The following is a 24,025-nucleotide window of genomic DNA, read 5'->3' as shown; positions in this document are numbered from 1 at the left end:
TATGCACAGTGTGCGCCAAAATTTTGTACTGTTCTTATGATGAAAATGACATTATGCGGGACAAGAGAAATATACGTATATCTTGAACAGTATAAGAAATACTAACATATACTAATATACGGCTTTAGAAATGACTAAATTAATATAAATAAATAAAAATAATAAACCTCTGGAATACAAAAGTGTTTTAACTTCCTGTTTTTTTTTTTTTTTGTGTGTGTTATTAGTCTTACAGGTTTGAAACAACATGAGAGAGAGGGTATGACAATTATAAATTAAAAATATCTGTTAAAAATATCTGTTTATTTTTATTCTATGATTTCTCTTTAAAGTGTAATTTTTGGAACAATATTTGGAGCCTGATGTGACAGAGCAAGATAAAGATTCTTGGTTACCTCGACAATGTATGGAATGTTGCCAGTCCATCCAGGTCTACTCAGTAAAACTGCACTAAAAACCAGGCCCCATCTCTGCATGGGCAAAAACTGCCCCATAAACCCCAGCAGGTTTAGGTCTTTCAGATCAGTTGCCATGGGACGGTATGGTGACACTGATATGGTAAGAAACCTCTAGATTTATCAACAGCAGACTATGTGTCTAACACACATTCGCTAAGTTCAACACAGAGCCCCCATGTTTTCAAGTCCAACCTGAAATAGTACTTTGTCCCATCTCAGGAAGTGAGAAAAAGGAAGAGAGGAGCGAGGAGGAAGACAGACCAAGCCAAAAATGATTTTAGTCTGCTCTGGAAGCGCAAATCTTATTAAATCTTCCCCGAGAAACAGTCTAAGGAAGAGAGGAAGCTGACGGGTAAGAGACTTGTTTTGAGGCTGGGACAGCAACTGATCGACCGTCTGCTGCGGGCCAAGCCTTTATTTGTGTTCTGAGGCAGAGACCGCAAGCGAGCGCTCCAGTGAGCCACACCTCCCGAGTGAGTGTGCTCCAGCATGCTCAAACACGCATACACGCATACACACTGGATGTCTGCCATCAAACACAAAATAGAGGGTGAGCCCATCTTTATAAGAGTAGGGACCACTTCACCCAGCTGAACTGATTGAAAGAGGAGATAGAGCATGCCAGTATTCTGCCACACTGAGTGGACACAAATGAGAGAAAAATATTTAAGAGAGGAACTTTTGTAAAGAGAATATAAATATCACATTTGCATATGATACTTCTGATATTTTTATTATATATGGCTAAGAGTGTGCGTTTGCACCCGTGATAGATTGTAACTGGATTTTCTGTAAAATAATTGGCACCGGCTCAAAATCGCATCAGTTTATCGCTGCGTCCGAAATCGCATGCTGTCTGAGTAGGTCCTACATTTGAAATTTACTCTGTGACCGCTAAAAACTTACGTTATAGTCTGAATATCGGTAGTATGCATATAATCTGGCTGTACTATATCCGCTATGCTGTTACGGTCATGTGACCTGCAGCATCAGTTCACTTCCATTCATAAATCCTCTCCCATGGCCTCATGGGATAGTAAAGTGTCCATCGAATGCGCACTTCAGAATCTCGGCAGAAGTAGTAGGTCATCCGGGGACTTTTCGCCTACTGTTTTTCGAATACTATGTATTTGGACATACTACTCTTCTGGCATACTGTTTTTCGCATACTATATATAGGGAAGTATTTGATTTCAGACACAGCGTTCATATAGTATATATGCAGGCAATATGGTCACCAAGTGAGCTTTAACATTGTATTTGTGTGCAAAATATTTAGTTAAACAATCATTAACAGCAGTCGAAAGCAGGTGACAACAGTGTTTAAGAATGAATGTTAGTTGTATTTAGTATGATGTTCTCAGTTTGTGTAGTACTGTCACCTTAAATGTTTTCTTTCCAGATAAATACTGCTCTGTAGAAACTGCTTAGATTGTAAGTACATATATATTTAAAAAGATATTATGGTTAGATGACTTCAGTGATGTAAAATGCTTTCCTTTAAACAGTAGCTTTTATTGCACCCATTTTTTTTTTATCTATTTTTAACTACATTAATTTAGCTCGCAACTTTTGAAAGCAGTTTCAGAACTTTGTCAACACTGTCCGTGTACAGTTTTTACTTTGAGTAAAAGCAGGCATAAACTCTGCAATTTCAGCAAGGTTACCATCTCACACTGTACAAGTAGATCACATACGATGTAAAGCCAAACCTCACGATTTATGTGCTCACACTAAACAGCACGATCATCGAGCTGCTCACACTATAATGTGTGAAATATGCACGATAACCACCGTGACGGGATGCGCTGATAGACCATGATATTGAGTATCCAGAGATATCGTCAAAAGCATCAGCTATCGATCGAGAGGATTTAGCATTTCCAATTTATGTATTAAATTATTATTATTATTATTATTATTATTATTATTATTAAGATTAGGTCTACTTTTATTATTAAATTGCTATTACAATTAATTTGCCCCACAATAATTCATAGCACATAACCGACGCGCTGCAAGGATGATAAAAGTTTAGATGGATTAGCTTACTCCTCTTTGAAAATGATTTTAAAACATTTAGATTTTTAGGTTATACAATGAATAATAGGCCAATAATCAAAATTATTATCAGTCTATAATATGTCCGAACACTGCAATAATCAGTCATCAATGAGAATTAAGAGCAGCTTTATTTCAAAAACAACTTAAACAAAATAATCTTCTTTTCACTACGTATGCCTATATGGGCCTCAAAAGAAATATTAAGAAAATAAATTAAGACAGTTATATACCGTTATCAGCATATGTATATCTCTCTCATTGTCTCAGAGAATATGCGCCGAAAGCTCATCAGTTTTTACTTTCACTTTCTGTAGTGAATAATTGACTGGGGTTAGAGACTTCTTCACCAGGATAACTCTCGCGCAAAGTTTGCACATTGCTTGTCTGATATCCACTGACTCGCCTTCATGGCTTAAATGGAACAATTTCCATTATTGCCACATAGCATTTTTCTTTATCACCAATTGCAAAATGATAAACAACAGTTCACATTTCCAGTGATAATAAAATTTAATAAAGTAAATAAAATTGAAAGTTAAACAAGTAAATTACTGATCAAGTAAATGAATAAAAGAGGCGCCGGTGTACACGCAGTTGGCTTGGAAGACGTGGGTAATGGTTTGTCTATTTTGCAACACGACCCGGAGGTAAATTGCAGCTAGTTTGATAGCTAGTTTATAGATCTCCCTCTTTTAAATTTTCTTTCTTGCTGCATTAAAGATGAAATGGTTTAACTTCTGTTTTCTCGCAGGTGCAGTGAGGGGAACAAACACAGTTTCGCAGCTCTGCTTCAACTGTGCAATACCCTCATGAAGCGAGACCAAAATTTCTGGACATGCCAGAAATATATCTGACCATCCGATTGCTGGTTGGGAGAGGTTAATTGCCTCTCGCTTCCCTCTGTACACTGCACGACAAACGTCAAAATCGGACGAAAATCGCACAGTGCATGCCCAGCCTAAACAAGCTTGGTACATTGCTTATTTTTATCTGAACCCTTAAGCCCTTTCACAGGATGAGGCCTGCCACTATGGCAACCCACAGCAACCACAAAACAGTCACCACAGGCAACCCAGCTGGGTGATCGGGCACTAATAGCAATGGAACAGGGAGTGATCCGTTGCCAAAGCCACTCTAGGTTTGGCTGCACATCTCCCTCCCAAGAGTACCATAATCAGCATGGGCATATCCTGATGGACTGAACACTTCTCTCCACCCACTGTTTTCCTCCTCAAGGTGAGTGTGCTGTAAACAGGAATATTCCCAAATGACAGCCCTCGGAAGGATGAGTGGAAGGCTGAGGAGAGATGGTAGAAAGTACTCGACATATCAGCAAACAGTTTATTTACCGTATGATTCATAAATATGGCAAGAGCAGGTTGAAATCATCAGTTTGGTCATACCCCAATTATAGGGGTCATGAATTGAGAATCTTTGATATTTTGACATAAAAGTCATTGTACAATAAAATATCCCATTAGCTTCAGAACTCAAAACTTTCTTGTTAGTCCAAAACAGCTTTTTATTGAAACGTGCGATGAAAACCTGCCTCTGCAGAAGATCAATGCCTACTTCATCATTGCCTCTTTAGCCCCACACACTGATTCCCACATGTAGTAGTAAATACTAAAGAGATGCAAGTACACAGTATTACTCCAGCAACAAAACCATAGAGATGCCTGTGAGGATTACAAGACATTTTGAAGTGCTAAGTGTGAAAAAAAGTTCTTTGCAAACCAGAACTTTATTTTTAACCAAGTTCCAGTCAGATTACATTAAGGCATTTTCCGTTTATTTACTACATTTTAGTGTGGATTCGTTTTTTAAACAAGACAGTTCGATACAGGCTTTACAGAGAGATTGAAAATAAAAGATGCAGTGACGACTACATTGGATCAGACAGTAATGTCGTAATACTCAAGTGTAACAGTGTTTTTACCATGTGTAGTTTACCACTATTGCTTTGTCTGAAACAGATAATTTGATGTACTGAGTATTTATACTGTAGCGCCGCAGTCAAACTTAATAGTTGTGATTCGCTGTTCTTTCCTTTGTTTCGCCATTTATGGGGTTAATGCATTGGATAATCAGATACTGAATAAAAAGCATGTAGATAATTCTGCTTTTGTTGTTCTGATCTAAGCCATTTGCTGTTATCCTGAATAAAAGATTCAGTGAGCAACATCTGTTTTGTCAGCATTAAGACATTACACTTTTAATTTAAAACATGACAGCAAATGATAGTGTATACTTTTTTCACTTAATCGAAAAGGATGAACAATAAATAGCCTAAAAGAACAACAATGTTCATAAATCTGTTTACACGAAACACTATAAGACATCTTGGTCAATTATAACTGTGGTAACTCCAAGTACTTATTTTAGTATGAAAAACTGTTACACAATCATATGGGTGTTTACGAACCAAGTCTTGAATGCATCTATGCATTTTTGCAGTGATATATGCACTGTGCATGTGCATCTGATTTAAAAAAAAAAAAATAGTTGGATTCCAGTGTTTACATGTTTTTTTTTTTTTCCCTATTGATCACATTTGCTTCAGGTCTACACCACCCCTTCCAACACTATCAAAATTGTATCTGGATTGAGCTCAGACAGATCACGTTTACATGAAGGATATCAAGTCAGATTGAGTCATCAGCCCAGTTGCTATTTGGTTTTATGTAAACATAGCTACACATTTATGAGGCATAACAGAGCTCTGGATAAAAATAAAAAGATGAATAAGTGATTTCTATCAGTGATGCGCGGGTTGATCCAAAATGAGCGGGTGCCTGCGGTCACCCGCGGTTACGAGTCATCCCAAAATATTTGTAATGATATTCGGGTCGCGGTCGGTCTACTAGACACAATTTTCTATGAAATACATAGGCCTACACTTCATTGGCTGAATAACTGGCGCGAAGATGATGCACGAGCTCAGTCTGCAGATGGAGGCGGCAAGAGAAAAGGTGAAGACTGGGGAGTGAAGCTCCGCAAATACACAAATAGAAAGAGCAAAGTGTGGGAGATATTTGCCGAAATAATGAAAGATGATGACCAAAGTGCTGGCTTTGTCATGTGTACTTCTTGCGATGCTATTTACACATTTGATAGCCACAAAACTGGCACGACCAAGTTCAGGCTGGATTAATGGATATTATAGGCCAGGGAGGCTGATGTGGGGCGTATGGGGGGGGGGGGGGGGGGGGGCAGCCACACATCCCCCCGCACCCCTAGTTCCTATATCTATGGCCCAATAACGCTACGATGAGCATTTACTACTTTTAAAAAATGCGGGTCAGGAAGCGGGTCGGGTACAATATTTTCTTTTTTTGCGGTCCGAGTTGCGGGCGGGTTAGTTGAAAACGTCGGTCGGGTGCGGGTTGTTTATACATTGACCCGCGCATCACTGATTTCTATAGGTTACTATAATTATTATAAAGCCATAAAGGATCAAATAATTATCCGTTTGCCACTAAGAATTGTTACAAAGTTGATCATTGTAAAACCAAATTTTCAGGGGAAAAAGTTATATTTAATTTACATTGAATCCAGATAATTAAAGCAGTTTATATCGTTCCGTCAGATTTATTGAACAGAAACTTATGTTTGTGTGGCTGTCACTTATATCGCACCCGACAAATAACTTTAAAAAATGAGTAGTTCACTCCAGTATTTTTAGATGCTTTATAAAAGCTTCTGTTGCAAAAGATTGTTAATAAAAAGGTTAATAATTTTCAACAGTCAGCTGAAACATGCTCCAGCTACGCAGCACCGCTCTGCTCATACGGGTAGCATGAATACTGTAACCTGGTAATATGGTTGCCAGAATAAATACACAAAACAGGCCTAAGAGTGATGTAGCCATTATGTTCAAGCTTCTGGAAAACTTTTTTTTTTCTGCTAGAACAGGACGTAGATTCAAATGCACTTTGTGCAGTCTTTCAACAGAAACATGATCAGTCTTCCTCCTTCCTTACAACCCTTCTAGTCTCACTCATGTCTCATCGTCTATCACTCTCACAGAATGATGGAGGACGAAAAGGGAGCAACAGAGAGAGAAGTGGAAAAGAGGAGAGTGGTACAATGGCTGCCTCTGTGCCTGTACAGCCGCCTGAACGTGAGGAGAGGAGGGAGGAGCGGAGGGTCTGACCAAAACGAGCAGTGTCGAAAGGCGGGAGAGAGGGAGAGAGGGAGAGAGAGAGAGAGAGAGAGAAAGTGAAAATGAGAGACAGCAAGCAGACGGGATGAATAAGGCCTCCTCAGCCCATCTCCACCAGGCTCAGCCGGACAAGGACAAGCCTGTGCCTCAGAAGGGCGAGAAAACCAACACCACACACCTCGAACGATCTGCATCAGAGCCCTTATTGTACACGCCACTTTTCCCAGGATACCCTACACTCCCCGAAGCAGGACTAATGGATATTCCTGCTATCTTTTCCTCCCTTAGCTCACTCTCTGGAGATTATACCTCTACCTGAACCACACTTAAAGATCACAAAGGATCATTAGAGGAAAAAGACCCCCTGCGCCAGGCACAACTGGTGTACAGATGTGTGTATACATGAGTATGAATGTAACAGACAATGTTGTGGAGTAACTAAAAGTGGAGAAGCTACCAAGTATTTTAGTAGCGTGACAGTATTTAAGTTGTTTAAAACCTAAAATCAATGTTTTTCAAAGTGAATTTAGGCATCACATTAAAATACAAAAAAAAAGTACAGAAAACATTTGTTTTTTAAAGATTAACTAAGTGACCAATAGATGGTGGCAAGGTCAGAAATGAACTTTTCCATCAAGGGGCAATATTTGATTTACAGGAACAATTTTTTTAATTTTCTTATTTAATATGTCCATGTTGTCTTATAATTAAATTATAGTATTTATTTAATTAACTTAATCAATCAGAACACTATAGATTGTTGCCAATAAAATGATCTCCAAAAGTCATCTTTACACTGCAAAGGACGTACAGAAGCTGCATCTGATATGGCATGTTCAATCACACAGACTGCTCAAAGGTAGCATACAACAATTTCATAATTTCACTTTAATGTGCTTAAATACAGTAGCTTCAGTGTATTTGTTGTTATTAGCTCATAGTACAGCTAACTTATTTTACAGAAAGGTAGCTGGACTGTGTATAAATCACAAATAAATGTGATTTATACACTTTTTAATATCACATTTTGTAATATTTGTGTTTTAATTTTGCAATATGGATTTTCTCATCCAATTTTTTTGCCTCCTATGCTGCTAAAAACATGTACTTGTAAGTACAGAGAAAGAAAACTCATTTGGTGCACAATGTGCTTTCCATTCATTTCTACAGCCAAACCACACAAAACGAAGGAACTCTTTGCACCAATCATGCCACACAATTTCAAAATAATGTGTGTAAGATGTCGAAAAGATCACCACACACACCCACACCCACCCACATCCTTACGCAGACATTATGCCAAGACTCTCAGTGTTTAATGCTGGAGCAACCCAAGATTAGAAGAATGCAAGTTTTCCCTGAAGAAGAAGAGAGGAAGGAGTAGGACTGAAGGGATTCCAGTCTGAGGATGAAAAACGAGGAGAGAGCTTGAACAGATCTTAAAATTCCAGTAGAAATATGTGAAGCAAAGATCCTAACCCTCTCTGGCATCAAAGTGCCTTTTGGGATCTAACAAATACCACAATTATACTAGAGTCCCCCACAATAGACCTTCATGACAGACGAACAGAAAAGACTCTGAGCCCACTGATAGTAAAGAGCAAACTGACTGTTTATGTGCATGTTTGTGTGTCCAGTGTATCTGACCACAGACGTGGCAGCAAATCAACCCTGCTGCTACACCTCATTGGCTGCTTCCTTGTTCCTGCCTTTCAGCATCATTTAATACAGAATTTCCCTTATACATCTAATCCATTGTTTGGCATGGCTAACTCTAGCCTTTCATCCCTCCACTAAAACTGCCTGCTCTATAGCAAAACAATCTAAACAACAGATGCCGCTGTACCCTGTATCATACATGTTATGAGAGAGCATGAGAAAAATGTTTTGATTGTGCAGAGAGAGATTGAGGGCTATGAGCAGAAGGTGACGACCCTAATTTGGACTGGATTTGTTTCGGCAGTAAATTAGCAGGGTTAACTGGATGGCTGGCTTAGATTTATTGGGAGGCCCAAAGTTTGGATGTCTGTGGGTCAAAATAATAGCTGAGATATTTCATACTTCAACAGTGGCATGCAAGTAGGGTGTCTTGAACATGATGGTTAAGGCTCCGTCTACACCACACTCTCCCAGTAAGCACATGTCCACTGGTGGGATGTCTGTGAGAGAATGTATGATTAGGGCTGCACTATTGTGCCAACAAAAATCCTATTGCAATTATTTTGTCATATAATGTGGTTTGAATTGTAATATGATAAACCTCTCATATTGCTGATGTCTAAAAATCCAGGAAAAATAGAATAAAAAAACTAAAAACTAAATTGAAATAAGATGTGCAAAAGCTAAATAAAAAAGAAATGCCTTTTTTCAAAATCAACAAAAAAATAGTTACTCTTTACAGGTGTTCATGCCTACACGCCACACACCAAATCAAAACATACCAGTTCTCCTTGCATTCAGTGTTGTAGTACACAAGTTCAGACAAGACAACTCTGCATCCAAAATCAAATACTTACCAAACAGTACAGTATGCGAAAAACAGTACGCCAACAGAGTAGATGTCCAAATACAGTTAGAAAACAGTAGGCGAAAAGTACCTGGGTGGCTTACTACTTCTTTCGAGATTTTGAAGTGCGCTTTCAATGGACACCTAAATATCCCATTAGGTCACAGGAGAGGATGAAGGAATGGCGGTAAAGCGACACAACTGACGCAGGAGGTCACAATGACAACATGGCAGATGCTGCCATTTGGGAAGCATCGTCAGACTTAAGTCCATCTCAAGTCTGAGTCCAAGACCATATTTTCAGGAGCATCGTCCTGGACTCAGACTCGAATTAGCTGTATTGACTAGTCATAAAAAAATATGATCTTGGACTCACTGTTCACATGTACCTGGACCTTAAAATGAACAAATCTCTTTTTTGGTCCACTTCAATTGCAATAGTGTCTCCATGTTATGTCTACACTGCTAAATCTGTTGAGTGTCTTGTGTCCAGATGAAAACTCATAGATTAGACATCTTGGCAACACACGCATGCAGGACTGTATAAATCCAAATGAGATGGCAATCCCCTCTGAACTACATGAGAACAGGTAAATTACAGCTTTATCATTTTTGAACAAAGTATTCGTTTAATTCTCATTCTTTCTCCCTGCCTAGTTTTGCGTGGATATTTTCACAGCATAACGCATCTATATTGAGATGTTTTGTTGACAAAGGCCAGTGCTCAGTGTCACTATCATCATGCTGGCTTCTTCTCCCAGACCTCCCATGAGTTTCGTTTAGAAGCATTCAAACGGTCATCTTTAGAAGGACCAAACATTTCTGACAGGGGAATTGGGATGTTTTTGAGTTTAATAAGCTGTGTCATGAATGTGTGTTTATTTAACATCTACAGCAATGATAAAATGACTGGAATGTCTTCAACCATCAAAGGTCCTGGCTGTTTTTTCCTGCTCTGACATCTGCCTTGTAGAAACATCTGTGGGACTGAGCCTTTTACTAAATAGCTGACATATCTCGCAATAACTTTCCCACAAACTTTATTTACTCAATTTCAATTTTTGGGACAGGCTCTGGAACGCTTTCCCTTCAGAATATTGCCCGTTCTCCTATCCCATTTTTTATATATCCCGCAAGATGCTACAGAATCAGTGTAGCAGAGAATAGTGGAGCAGCACTAATAAGTACAATAAAGATCTCATGGGCACTGCACTACGTATGATGCTAATAAACCTGGAGGTTAAAAGAAGCTACAAGAAAGGTCAACCACATTGTTTCAATGATATTCTAGATTAACCATTTCCAGGTTGCGCTCCCATGAACATCAGCATAGTGAGGTGACCTTTTTGAGTTTATGTACTCACCGCCCCCTATGAAAATATTGGAAATGCTAACCCTTTTATTGCAAACGTTTTTTACGGATGGAAATCGTAATCTCATTTCCTGAGTGTGCGATCCTGGAGCTTGTTGTGAAGAGGCATCCCAGTTAAATTGTACCACTGAAACCCTGCTTTTCCCATGAAGTCATATATATAGGCAGCGACTAAAGGGATTTATGGGCCACATTTCAGGAGCAGAGCAAAGCAATCCTATTCCGTGAGAAGACTCAATGTACCATGTACTACGAACATGAACACACATGGAAGCCCCTCAGAAGCATTAGGCAGAACTAACATCAATTTTCCGCCGCAGATCCCATCAACATTGAGACTAATCAGACCTCATCTCACCAACTTCACTTGCTCGTTTCTGACAACTTATATGTACTGATTCACGAGTAGTAGTATAATTGAATACGAACTGCAAAATATATGTGTTTATATTAAACATGTTTAATCCTAGAAAATATATTGATGACTCATCTTGTTCATAAGTGTCCATATGCACATTTTGTCTTCTAAATGAGAATGTCACATCCTCCTAAATGTATACGTGTTGTGTTTGTTTAGGTCACTGTGTTGTCTTTTTCACGTCTGATTAAAACTGGTACAAGCAGAACCCTCAGTTTTTCACAACCTAAGACATCCTGCAATCAGTGCTCCAGATCTCTCCTCACTTGTGTGAAGGCTACCGGCTATTTAAAAAAAGAACAAGCCCTTCAGAATGTCCTGCCCTGACTTTCTGTTTCAATAGGACATACATCAACACAAAAGAATACTTGTCAAACCATTTCATGGAAACATTACTGGTTAATTTGTCAGTTCATCTGTCATTTGTTCTTGAGGTTTATATAAAAGAGTTCAGAGAGTGATTGTACCTGAGAGAGGGGTCGGGACAGTCTGTGACTCTGTACGTTCTTCTCTTCTGAGGACCAGGAATAGAGCTGCAGGCTGAAAAACAAACAGAATTTAGCAAAAGTACACCCTACAAAGAACATGGGGCATTTCTGAACTGGTGTTGAATTCAAGAACACTTTGAAGCAAACTACAGTTGACATGAAATGGGTTGCAGTTACATGAACTTGAGCCATATAGTTTAAGTTTTTTAAACAATTCGGAAGGCAGAAACTGGACCAAGAAACTCAAGAGAAGTAAACAAGAATGTGAAACTACACAGACGTGTTAGAGAAAAATCATGAGTTACCTCTACCCCACTTACCTCTACCATAATTATTGTATAATATACACTCAACCATTCAAAAGTTTGAGGTCAATTATTATTATTATTTTTTTTAATAATTATTCTAATCATATTTTTATTCAGAAAAAATATATTCTAGGCTATTCAGCAATGTATTAAATTGGCCAAAAGTGACTAATAATGTTATAAAATATTTATATTTCAAATGTGTGTATTTTATTTTATTTCTATTCATTTAAGAATAAAAAAAAAAATGCAGGCACAACCATTTTCAACATTGATAATAATAAGAGTATGAGATCATCAAGCTCATTTGTCATAAATATTACTTTAGTCATACTTTTACTGAGTTTTTTTCTAATTTTGGAGCCTGCTCTAGTACCAGTGCACTTGCAAATTAAGTACATTTTAAGTAAAATGTACCTTTTGTTACACAGAAGAAAATAAGTAATACACACTTAAGAGCATCACGAGGGTGAGCAAATGACAGAATAGGTGACTATCCCTTTAGCCTTGAAATGATAGAATAAAAGAAAAAAAAGAATCATACAGCGTTAATTGTAATGTACAACAATGATCTTATTGGCTGGGCGATATCAAAAGCAACAAGTTATTGTCTCAACACCATGCTGTGCTGTAATGCATTATTTGCCTGCTTAATCCAAAATTCATTAATCTAGTTCATAATCCATCGCTAAATCTAATTAAATGAGCTTCATCAGCAGTGACATGTGGAATGTGGTGCAGTCTGTCAGGGGTCAGACATTTGCAGTGTTAAGTCTGAGAACAGGTAAAGAGTGTGTGTGCATGTGTGTGCGCGTGTGTGTGTGTGTGGGGGAGGGCTTCAGGAAACAGACAAGCGAACATTTCACCTGCAGTCAAGCACTGAGCTATGACCCATTCATCAACCATGTGCCGACTCTACTGGAAACCTGGTACAAAAAAAAATCTCCACAATGAACTTCTTGAGGAAGCAGAGGAGTCTTAACATGTCTCCTGTAGAATAACTTTACACTCTAATCATAAAGTTCCCTTTGTCAGTTGAATTTAAAACTGCACTGTCTGAAACTGCATCTATTTTGTTCACCCAAAAGTGAAAATAGCAAATTGCATGCCCTCATACCATTCCAAACCCGTATGACTGAGAATGTCCAAGCTGCTCTTTTCCATACAATGGAAGAGAATGATGACAGAGGTTGTCAAAGGCAATATACTCACTATACTCACTGCAAAGTTATTTTTCTCTCTTCTCTTTGGGCTAAAAAAATAACCGAGCAGCGGTACACTGTTAGCAAATATCCCGATGCTGCGGAGCAACATTTAGAAAATATGTGTGGTGCACTTTCCTCTCAGTAACAAAACAAACAAAGCAAAAATAAAATAAAATAAATAAAATAAAATAAAATAAAATAAAATAAAATAAAATAAAATAAAATAAAATAAAATAAAATAAAATAAAATAAAATAAAATAAAATAAAATAAAATAAAATAAATAAAATAAAATAAAATAAAATAAAATAAAATAAATAAAAATAAAATAAAATAAAATAAAATAAAATAAAATAAAATAAAATAAAATAAAATAAAATAAAATAAAATATCACAGCAGTGAGAAAACAACTGTTAAGAAAGCATCTGATCACAGCGATATGTTTGCACCAGCTCTGCAATTCAGCACTATCCAGTCAAATCACGTGATGTTAGTTACCATGATAGCAGCTTTATAGTATTAAACATGAAAAAAAAAAACAGTACCAGTGTCGCTGTCAAGTAGAATTACAGCTATAGAGCAGCTCTCCAGTGTTCATGTTTTTAAATCACATCTGGGCCCGTATTCATAAAGAATCTTAATGCAAAGAGTAGCTCCTAGTGACAAAATTCTAAGAATATTCTTAGAAATGTGGGCGTTTACTCTTAAAATGAAAGAAAAATTCCTAGTAAAGAAAAAAGTAATTCAGAAAGCATCTTAACCCTTAAAAGAGGTCTTAAGGTCAAAATTGTTAGGAGCACGGACAAGGACTTTTAAGAGGCTTAAGAGTTTCTTTAGCAGAGGAGAAAATGGCAGAAAGACGAAGAGGGAGAAGAAATGTGTTGCAGACAATGGATGACAGTGAGTTAATAAGACGCTATAGATTAGATCGTGCAGGGATCATGTTTGTGACTGATCTTTTTAGAGACACGCTAATATCTCCGACACAGCGCAGAAATGCCATAGCGCCAGAAATGAAAGTAATCACTACATTACGATATTTGGCAACTGGGAAAATTCCATGTTTGATACATTAAAACCAACATTCAAACCACCGCTTAAATAGACATGCCAGCAATCAGTGTAACTGGAAAGAGTGGAACAATTTTTATCATTCTAAGCAATCAAATAATACCTTATAGGAAATCAACAGCATGGTAAATAAAAAAAGGATTTATATACACATATATAATGTGTGTGTGCGCGTGTGAGAGAACGATCAAATAGGAAAAATTAGGCATGTAAGTTCAAAGTGGAGGCTTAGAATAGACCCTATACTTAAAATCACTTTTTTTTTTCCTTCTTGGACAACCAACCAATCACAGTCTTCAAAAGATTGTGTCATACATAGCAACGGGGTCAACCCCGCCTCCTCACTAAGATAAAAGTTTTTGTATTTTCCTTACTCAGAGTTGCTCTCAGATCGGTCCCGAATCGCTCTTAAGCTAAGACTCCTACATAAAAGTTTTTAAGCTAAATTAAGAGTTTTCTGAGAGGATTCTTAGAATCTTTATGAATACGGGCCCTGACCTTGATAGACTGAACAGGAGAATTAAACCAGAGAAGATTTCCACATCAAATGCGGAGCCCCATTACGTAATCACAGACCAATGGTAGTTTGAAGGTGTTTACCAGCGATAGTGAATTTTTCTGGAAAGTGTGCTTTGGCAGGCAGTTTCGAACTCTAGAAAAACTACAAACGAACTGTTTTGGACTGATTTTGTTCAAAATGACATCAGACCAGTTTGTTCTTTGATTCCTAAGTATACCGGGGCCTTTAGTCAATAATGATTTCAGTCTATTCTGGATGTCCATTTTCAGTTTAATGTTTCATAAATGGATTCGGGTCTGTAACTAAAGAGAAAATATCGTATGGGTTGGTGGAAAAACAACTGCTGTTTTACCGTTGCTGTCAACAAAATTCATTTTGAAGTGAGTTCGAGAGGAATTTGTCACTTTTACACCCGTTTATCCATCAAAGTTTCATAATTGGTAAGTATTTGTTTTTTCCCTTTTGCAGTTGCTCTTTTGCAGTGTGCTGACTGTGTCTTGATGAAACTTGATGTGTTTGTTTACTGATCGGTGCAAGCGATCCTAAAATACAGCTTATTGCAAAAAGATATTTGCTGTGAGAAACGGATTTTGGGTTTGTGTCTGGCTTTAAATGTAACTGTACTGGTCAAGTCAGATTAACCAATCTCGGGTACGGGCTGAGTTCAGGCTTCATTTTAAAGCCTGTGCAGACCTCTAGTCAATCCCTCACTCAAATTTAACATATACCTTCAGAAGACTTGGAATACAGCACACGAGTCATTTGGCACACTTTTTTAGTATTCCTGGAGCTTGAAAGCCGTAGTTACGATCCATTTTCAATGCATGTAATAAAGCACCTTATACATTCTTCTAAATATCTCTGTTTTCAACAGAAGAAAAAAAAAACATTTGCTGAAAGTCTTAATATCAACTATTTTCAGTCATCCAATCTACTCTTAATTAATGGATTGTATTTTCTGAGCAAACATTTCTGTTACAGAAATACTCTCTGTTTGTACAGCTGAACATTTGAAGTATTTAAATAATTAAAAGCACGGTATAAAGCATCAGTCATGAAAACATCAGCCGAGTGCTAGAACATGATTCCCTAGAATCTTCATGGAACATTAATCCTAATGGAGTTTGCATTATGCATGTTTCATTACGCATTTCATTACTGCATTACGCATGCTTCTACAGTGCTGTCCTTTACATTATCAATAATACTGAAGGACCACAAAGAGAAAAAAAGCATGCTTATTTAAATGTCCATAGTGGGTCAAGATAAAATACTAAAACTCTATACAAGTATATAAACACAATGTTTGGTAAAAGCACTGCCAGCAAGCAATCCTGTATAAACGTAAATCCATCTTATTGTGTTACTACTATAGTAGCAAACCTCAGTACTCTACTAAAGTTGTTCAGTTGTACCTCTTATTGGTGGGTGTGATCCTGCCCCCTTTGCGGTCGGGGCTGGATGGAGGCTCAGGTGAATATGGGCCAGGAGACAGAGACGCTGGGCTGGAGATGGTGTACTCTCTGTAGTTCTGGTTCTCATCTCGACTCACCTGCACAGCCTCCTGCACATCCAAAGGGAAAAAACACAGATCAGTAACAGATCCTCCTCTTTGAATCACATAGTTTTGACTGGTAAACACGGGATATGTTGATCAAATGTGAACATGATGTGGTGACGACTATTATGACCATTCCATCTCTAGCCCTGGGCCTTCAGGTCTTGCTTATTGTTAAACCCTCATGTGTGCCTTCACAATGTTCTTTCTTCACAAGTTCTCATGATCGTACGGAAGGACTACGAGACTTATGGGGCTCCCAATCCTTCCGATCATAGTATCTGTTACAACAGAGACCCGTCAGCAGCCCCTTTAGCATTTAAAAGACAGGAACTCTGTCTGATTTATAACATTCCCAAGTTCCTTTCTCACGTCACAGATGCAGACATGCAGAATTATTGCCGTACAAAAAGGAAAAATTATTCTTGAAAATAAAAAATAAAAGAAAAAGTGTCTTATTTGAGCTCAACCTGACAAACTATAAATCTTTGATAAGCAGATAGTGGTCCATCTTCTCTTAATAGATGCCAGGCATGCTTCAAATCTGAGAGATCCAAACACTAAGCCTTGAGTCAGTGGTTTAGTAGAGTAGCACACTCACGACAGGCGAGTTAATATTCCTGTGGAAACCGTAATAATTTTTTTTAAGGATTCTTTGATTAATAGAAAGTTCAAAAGAACAGTATTTGTTTTAAATAGAATTTGTGTGCAATATTATAAATGGTTTTTACTGTAACTTGATAAATTTAATTCATAAGTTTCCTTAAAAAAATACAACGTACAGATCCCAACCTTTTGAACCGTAAAATATTGTATAAATCAGTGGTTCCAAACTATGCAGAGTTATAAAAAGGCGGGCGTGACAAGGCTTAAAGGTTGTATCAGTGATTTCAGGCCCAAATTATTTTTTTTTATCACATTCATCTAATCTTTCCTAACGATCAGCTAGCTGCCCGCCCCATAAGCATGCCGTCAATTGGTTTCACCAACCACTCAAAACCAAAACAAATAGTGTTCCAACCAATCACCGACAGGGGGAGGGTGTTGTGAGGTTTTGAGCCAGCTTCTTCTTCAGCTCCGACTTCGCGTGCAGCCGTGCACGAGCACAAAACCTCACAACACCCACCCCCCCTGTCGGTGATTGGTTGGACCAAAACAACATCAGAATTGAGCGGTATGATGCAACCAAAGCAGATAAATCCTTTATTATCATTGATGCGGTCTACTGGATGTGGTGCGAGGTGACATGACAAATTTCCGACAGTAAACTGATGCCCCGTTCCAATTCTGATGAACTCCAAGCTCTCACGCAACTTCTGACAGGACAAAGGACAAATGGATTTGGAATGTTCGCTTTGTTGCGTCTAGTGTAGACGGCCTCAAGACAAGAACATATAACGCAGGATATCGCCCTCTGATTCACCAGTACAACAGTGGGTGATGAAGAGTAACACAGTGTTTCGTGCCATTTAAAATATTAAATCCAGCATATAATTATACAGACACAAGGGCATAAACAAATATTCAAGATTAACTTGAACAAATTTAAAAAAAATTAAAACTACAAAAAGCGAACACCAAATCTGTGACTGAAGAACAACTACATTTCAATAATAATACAATTTATTATTTTAGCCACTCCTCTCCCTCTTACAACCTCTGATCATAAGCACAGCCCCTTTGCATGAGTCAAATATCAACAGTTAAAAGGTATAGGTCACCCAAAACGGACAAATGTAAATGATTCTGTCATTTACTCATAATCATGTTGTTTCAAACTTGTACGACTTTCTTCTGCTGACTTTTTTCTGAAGAACGTTGGTAACCATTTGAATTTTTTTGGTCTCCTTTGACTTCCATTGTATGGACACACACACACACACACACCTCTTAAAATTCACATTTTTGGGTAAACAAACCCTTTGATATTTGCTTTTTTACTGACCTGGAAGCGGCCAACCAGTTGTTCTGTGATTCCATTTGTCTGACCAGGAGTAGGAGGAGCAGGTCTGTGTGGAAAGATTCAAACATTAATACAAGGCATTTTATTTTAGTATTAAAAGGATCAGTGTGTTTAAAACCAAAATCTAGAACTTTAGTGCACGGTTAATCTGGGTCACTTTCTAAGCATAGTTTCATGATTACATTTCTGGACAAATTTGACAACCAGGAGATGCAATCATATTTTATAAGTCAGATACAGTACGATCCCGTGATAAAGTAGCTGGATAAACTTAAAACTTCCTTCAAAAGGAAAGAAAATCTCATGTTATCCTGAGACTTATTCGGCTACCAAGTAAATCTGACACAGACTGACAGAAAGAACCACTTTGGAATCCCCACTGCCTTTCTTCAGGAACTAAAGGTAGTGACATTTCCTTTCTCATCTGGAAGTGCAGATACTGGTATATTTAACAAAATGCAGAATGATAACGAGCGTGAATACAAGTTGATGAAATTCAACAGAGAAAAGACAGACTTGTTTAAATACATCAGCAGAACTCGTGACCAGGAAGCAGCACATGTCTGAAAACGTTTATTTATCTTAAAATTAATCCCTGGCATATGTTCGCTACAGAAAGCTCTTTATAGCTTCATGAGCAAGGAATGCCACACAAGGGCCTGATTCAGAGCTGGTGCTCTGCATCTTCAGAAACCAGTCAAACCCAGGAAGGCTTTATTTCTCATGAAGCAAAGATCTGTTTTGGGAAAGTATCATTTTATTTCTTGAAAATTCTGCTATATAAACACCCACTGCACTTGTATTCCTTTACTTCACGCCAGTTACTTAAGTTCATCAATTAAGAAAATGGATTCCCTCAGGCCACAAATCTGGTTTATTTGTTAACTATTTCTGCTTCAAACTAAACTAAAAGCTTTGGTCAAATGAAGATGCTTGACACTCCTGAAAACCACACTTCATTAAGAGTGCTTTAAACAGTCAGATTTAATCCTGAACTAAAGAAATGGAGTGTTTCCATTCCTGTTAATGAGATGTTTTACTGCGAGGCTAAGGGAGAACATCCTCCTAGTGATGCCAGCAAAAACAAGACGTGAACAGCCCTGGCGGACACATACATTTGACTCAGCCTCTACCTTTTGCTGCTTCTACTTCCAATTGCTTTATCTCTCTTACTTTGTCTCACTCCATTTCATCCTAATGTCATACTCCCTTTGATTTATTCTTTCCTCCTATTGGATATTCCGTTTTCGCCCTTCACAGTTTCTTCTGTCTCTGGCTCAAAGCTGAGGTGGTCTGTAGCTGAGCTTTGGAAGCATCTAAATGCAGAAATATTGTTGATGCGCGTGGAGGTATTTTTAAAAAAGAGACTCAAAACAGTACAGGAATACATAACAAACATGACTGAAGCTCTTGTAAAATACTGAACTGTGCTGATGCACACAAATCTTTCTCTGCATGACTGCACATCAAACTACAAAACTAAATGGTTTCCATCATAACAGCACAGTCTATCTAATCTACACTATTGTCCATGGTTTCTGAATTGTTAATCACACTACCAACACACATTTGTGTTCAAACACCATGTAAAAGTGAATTTTGCATAATATGTCCCCTTTAAAAAGACATTTTCAGAGACAAGAGAAGAAATATTCTGAGAAGAGAAAGTTGCACTTGAACGGAAAAATTAACTCAAATTCTTTCAACATGCCCATCTTGGAGAGTATGCGAACAAGCACGTCTTAAGTGAACGTAAACAGTCATGAAAGGCAGCGCATGTGTTCAGTATCAGTGTACTGGATCCAAGCATTATGTCTTAAAGTGACCGCAGCCTAATATCCCTTCTGTGTTTTAATGTTAATCAAACAACAAAAGACAAGAAAATCACACACTGTTCTTGACTGAATAGCTTTTGTAACTTAAATTTATTTTTAATTTATAGTGAAGATTATACGCAATGTTTACATTTGATTATTCAATTTCTGTACCTGAAAACTACTATTAGATACCTTAAAAAAGCTGAAAAGCACTATTTTATTTGTATCTTTTTGCTTTATTGTATTTATTTGTGCTGTTTGTACTTGTAGTTTGATTCCTTGACATGGCACAAACCTAACAGTACTGAAATCGTGACCCTAAAACCGTGATAAAAACCAAACCATGAGTAATTTGAAACATTACACCCCTGTACAGTACAGATACATACAGCGATAACCAGCCCTATAATTCTGTGAAAGCTCAATACTGTTGAGTTGACATAAGAACAAATCAGAAAATAACAATCCTGTTCCAACTGCTTTCACTCTGGTCAATTCTCAACACCTCACTCAAAGAACTTGAGAAAACTCTGTTGGAACAGCGAGGCATTTTTACACTGACGACATTCACTTCTGTGCCGCGTTCAGTCCTCAGCAAGAATTGAGTGTCAACATATGAGCCTCAGACTAAAGTTTAGCATGATATTGCTGAATAGGACTAAAACAGTTTGTCTTCTGATGCTCCTGTGCAAAGATCTACACTTTGAAAGACAAATGCAGCAGCATGGCTGATACAGTATCATGCATAAATTCCCAGCAAAATTCTTATCAAATTCTTCCATATTGCAACATGGTTTCTGAAGCAACTTCTTGCTAGACATTTATTCTTTGGAAGGCGTTGCATCAGAGCGTCTTAATGCGCTACATGCACTGCAGCATTCTGGTCATATTTTCAACTCACTAGAAATTAAATCATTACATAGAATCTACATAAGAATGTCACAGAAAAATGTAAGATAAAATAAGAAAAGGAAAGAAAAAAAAAACCTGTAAAACCACATGAGACAGACATCAAAGGGTCTTCACCAGCAGGAGAGTTAGCACAGGAGCCATTAATACTAGACTCTGTAACCCAAAGCCAAGAGTTATTCGTGACAATAAAGAGATGAAGACCTCCTGACCACTGTTGGGAGTAACAAACCAACTCTAACAGCAATACCAACTACGTTTTTTCAGTAGTGTGACAGTAGCTCAGATACTTTCAAAACAGTGTACAGTAGCTTTTGCAGTAAAAGGTTTAATGGTGTTCAGGCCAATGTTTTGTGCGAGTTTCAGTAGGTGTGCTATTAACTGATTTGTTGCAGTCTGATATGCAAGAGGAAACTCTAAAAACAGCTTAAGGAAACTATCATTCATGCCAACAATTCTTCAAATTCTTCAAACTGAATTCAAGACACGAGTCAATGTCCCTCCACTATTACATAATGTAGGCAAGTTTTTTGGTAGGATGGATTTTTCAGAAAACTAAAAGGAACAAGTAGAGCAGGAAACTTCCATAACTCTGTATCCAAGTATACTAATTTGAACTTAGAGGGCAGACACACACCCTCTTCCTCCAATACTGTTGGCTACAGGAGATACACACACACACACAGTGAGAGTGCCATTGTCGGCCCAGTGTTGTTTCTGGCCTGGTCAGAGACATGAGGTCAGAAGGGAAAAATGTACTCACATGGACAAAGTGCATGTGTGTGAGAGAGTAAAGGTACAATTGAGGCCAGAACTTTGTTTACTGGTGCTGGCATCTAAAGATGAGCAAAATTGTAGACTTCAACTACCGCAAGTCAGTAAGATTACTGAAAAACTAGTCGACTAATTGATCTTAAGAAAGTCCTGCATAATAAGACTGTCTTTGGGTTCATCTGACCCCAATGTGTTTTAGGGGGTGTTTATGGAACTGGTGGTTAGGAGCAGTTTAATCATATGCAACACATTTCTAGCTCCTTCAAACATTCAGTTGTTACTGAATTTTGACAAAGACAGTATATATACCAAGATGGATTACTATAAATGGGAGAAAGTGCAATACAGCAGAATAAGTCCTGCCTCCTAAATAAAAGAGCCAATTGGTAAAGTCTTAACAGCACTGCAGCTGCTATTAGAAGCTCTGGTTGCCAATCGAAAAGTCAGTATCCTGAGATGTGCGCTTTGGTGTTAAAGTGACAGCAGCCAAATAAACCTGCTGCTGTCAGTCATATATTGATCAAAGAACAAAAGACAGAAAATAGCTCACTGCTCTTGACTGAATAACTTTTCTAGCTTTAATAAGGATTAATCTATACTCAATTTATAATTTGTGCAGTGAAGACTGTGCAATGTTTGATTATTCAATTTCTGTATATCTACCTGTTAGAGTATCTTAAAGCACTGTTTACAAGGGTCAAATCAAGTGCACTTTGAACTGCTGTGCGATTAATCACAAATGAAAAATGTGCGATTAGTTAATTAAAACATTGTTTAAATGTGAGTTTGGCAAGTCATTTTTGAGACTTCAGTATTCCACAATACAAGTATAGAGGAGTTTTGCATGTCCAAAAGAGCTGCCTGGAGGAATTGACAATATGGCCGCTGAACGAACTGAAGTCACTTTTGAATGAAAAGATTTTGATTTTGATATTTCAAAATACAACCATCGCTTTCATTTCAGTCCAGTACTAATGCACTTATACCCATTACTGACCACCTGAAAAAGTATTGAAAGAAAAGTAATGTAAATAAAGCAATGTAAATAAAGAACCACCCTTATATAACGAAATAAAGGGACCCTTACCTTTCTACGAGCAGTTGCAGTTGTGTCGTGCAGCTCTTGATTTTGTTTTGTGCCTCTACATTCAGCATCTCGCCAGTATTGACTCCATTAATCTCCATGATGATGTCACTGGGCTGAAGACAGGCCATCTCTGCCTTACTGCCAGCGTTCACCTTGGGACAAAAAAAACAACAACATTCAACCAATTAGACCTTGGACTCTTTAGTCTAAATAGCTAATAGACCTTCAAAGTATGTGGCCCAGTAGAAGAAAGCTATTGAATTAGTGTCAATAAGGTATTCCATAATATCTGCAATTATTTTTGCCAATTCTGCTTAAGGTAACAATATGTAACTTACCAACACGTGGGTTGAATTATTTGTAATGTGTTTTTTTGTGCATATTTATAAAAATTATACATATGTAAAAATTGTTTTACAGTGTGCAAATTTAGTTTTAGCGCCACAGACTTTTTACTTTTACAATATCAACCTACCAATGGGCTTACTTATAGTGGTGTTATAGATGGCATAATCTTAAAAACAACTCTACAAGGACTGCTGTCAGTGGAGCAAAGCTTAGAATTCCCTCAAGACTCAGTCAATAAGGCCACAACCTCATTAGTAGCAGAAGAGGAAAGCAGCCTGACTCAAAACACTCAAACAGCATGGCACAGAGAGGCCTTGAGGACTGCCAGTCAGCTGTTGATGTTAGCTGAAAGCAGTAGGGCAGAGGTGCCATGTCTGAGGACCTGCTCGAGTGCCAACTAACTGTTGCTACAGAGACGCACGGAGCGCGCCTTATGTAATCAGAGTATGCCTCGCTTCACGCGGAGCGTCAATATATACCAGTGGTGTAAAGTATTTGAGCAGATGTAATTAGTTCATGTACTTGAGAATCTTTTTGGCTACTTTTTTGTTTTACTGAGAATCAAAGATATTATCAACTTACTCTCTACTGGACTACATTTTTGAATAAGTATAAATACACTCTTTACTTCAATACATTTGTGATGAGTAGTGCAATTACTCGTTACATTTTGCATGGCACCTTTTTGCGCAAAACAGAACTCTTTGATACTCTATCTTGTGCAGTTTGCCCTTGCTCATCCAAACTTTTCAAAAAAGGTACGAATGTGACTGCATTAAGCAGGTTGTGAATCGCGGATTTCAGGGTGCTTTCACATTAGAACTTTATTTACTTAGACTACTTGTATATTTAATTGACTATTGCAGCTATTAATTGACAGTACAGATTCAAATCTGTCAGTCATTCTAAACTAAAGCTGAACTGTCATTCAATATGAAAATAAATTTTGATTTGGTTAACCATGTACAAATTTGTTCTTAATTGATGGTCGTAA

The 24,025-nt window shown here is 37.8% G+C and overlaps 1 protein-coding gene across 2 annotated transcripts in view; it reads right to left on the bottom strand.

Annotated features, from left to right (window-relative positions):
- Positions 1–24,025, bottom strand: part of pdlim2 (PDZ and LIM domain 2 (mystique)) — a 78,288-nt gene that overhangs the window by 28,528 nt on the left and 25,735 nt on the right. For both annotated transcript variants that reach the window (XM_084388452.1, XM_084388451.1), the window contains exons 3-6: positions 22,684–22,835; positions 18,079–18,142; positions 15,991–16,139; positions 11,451–11,523 (exon numbers count right to left, since the gene is read on the bottom strand). In XM_084388452.1, the coding sequence (XP_084244578.1) occupies positions 11,451–11,523; positions 15,991–16,139; positions 18,079–18,142; positions 22,684–22,835 (438 nt within the window). The remainder of the gene's footprint in view (positions 1–11,450; positions 11,524–15,990; positions 16,140–18,078; positions 18,143–22,683; positions 22,836–24,025) is intronic.

Source organism: Rutilus rutilus, assembly GCF_951802725.1.
Source record: "Rutilus rutilus genome assembly, chromosome: 19".
Lineage (NCBI taxonomy): Eukaryota > Metazoa > Chordata > Actinopteri > Cypriniformes > Leuciscidae > Rutilus > Rutilus rutilus.
Note: the sequence above shows the minus strand (reverse complement) of the source record. Positions and strands in the feature narration are given on the sequence as shown.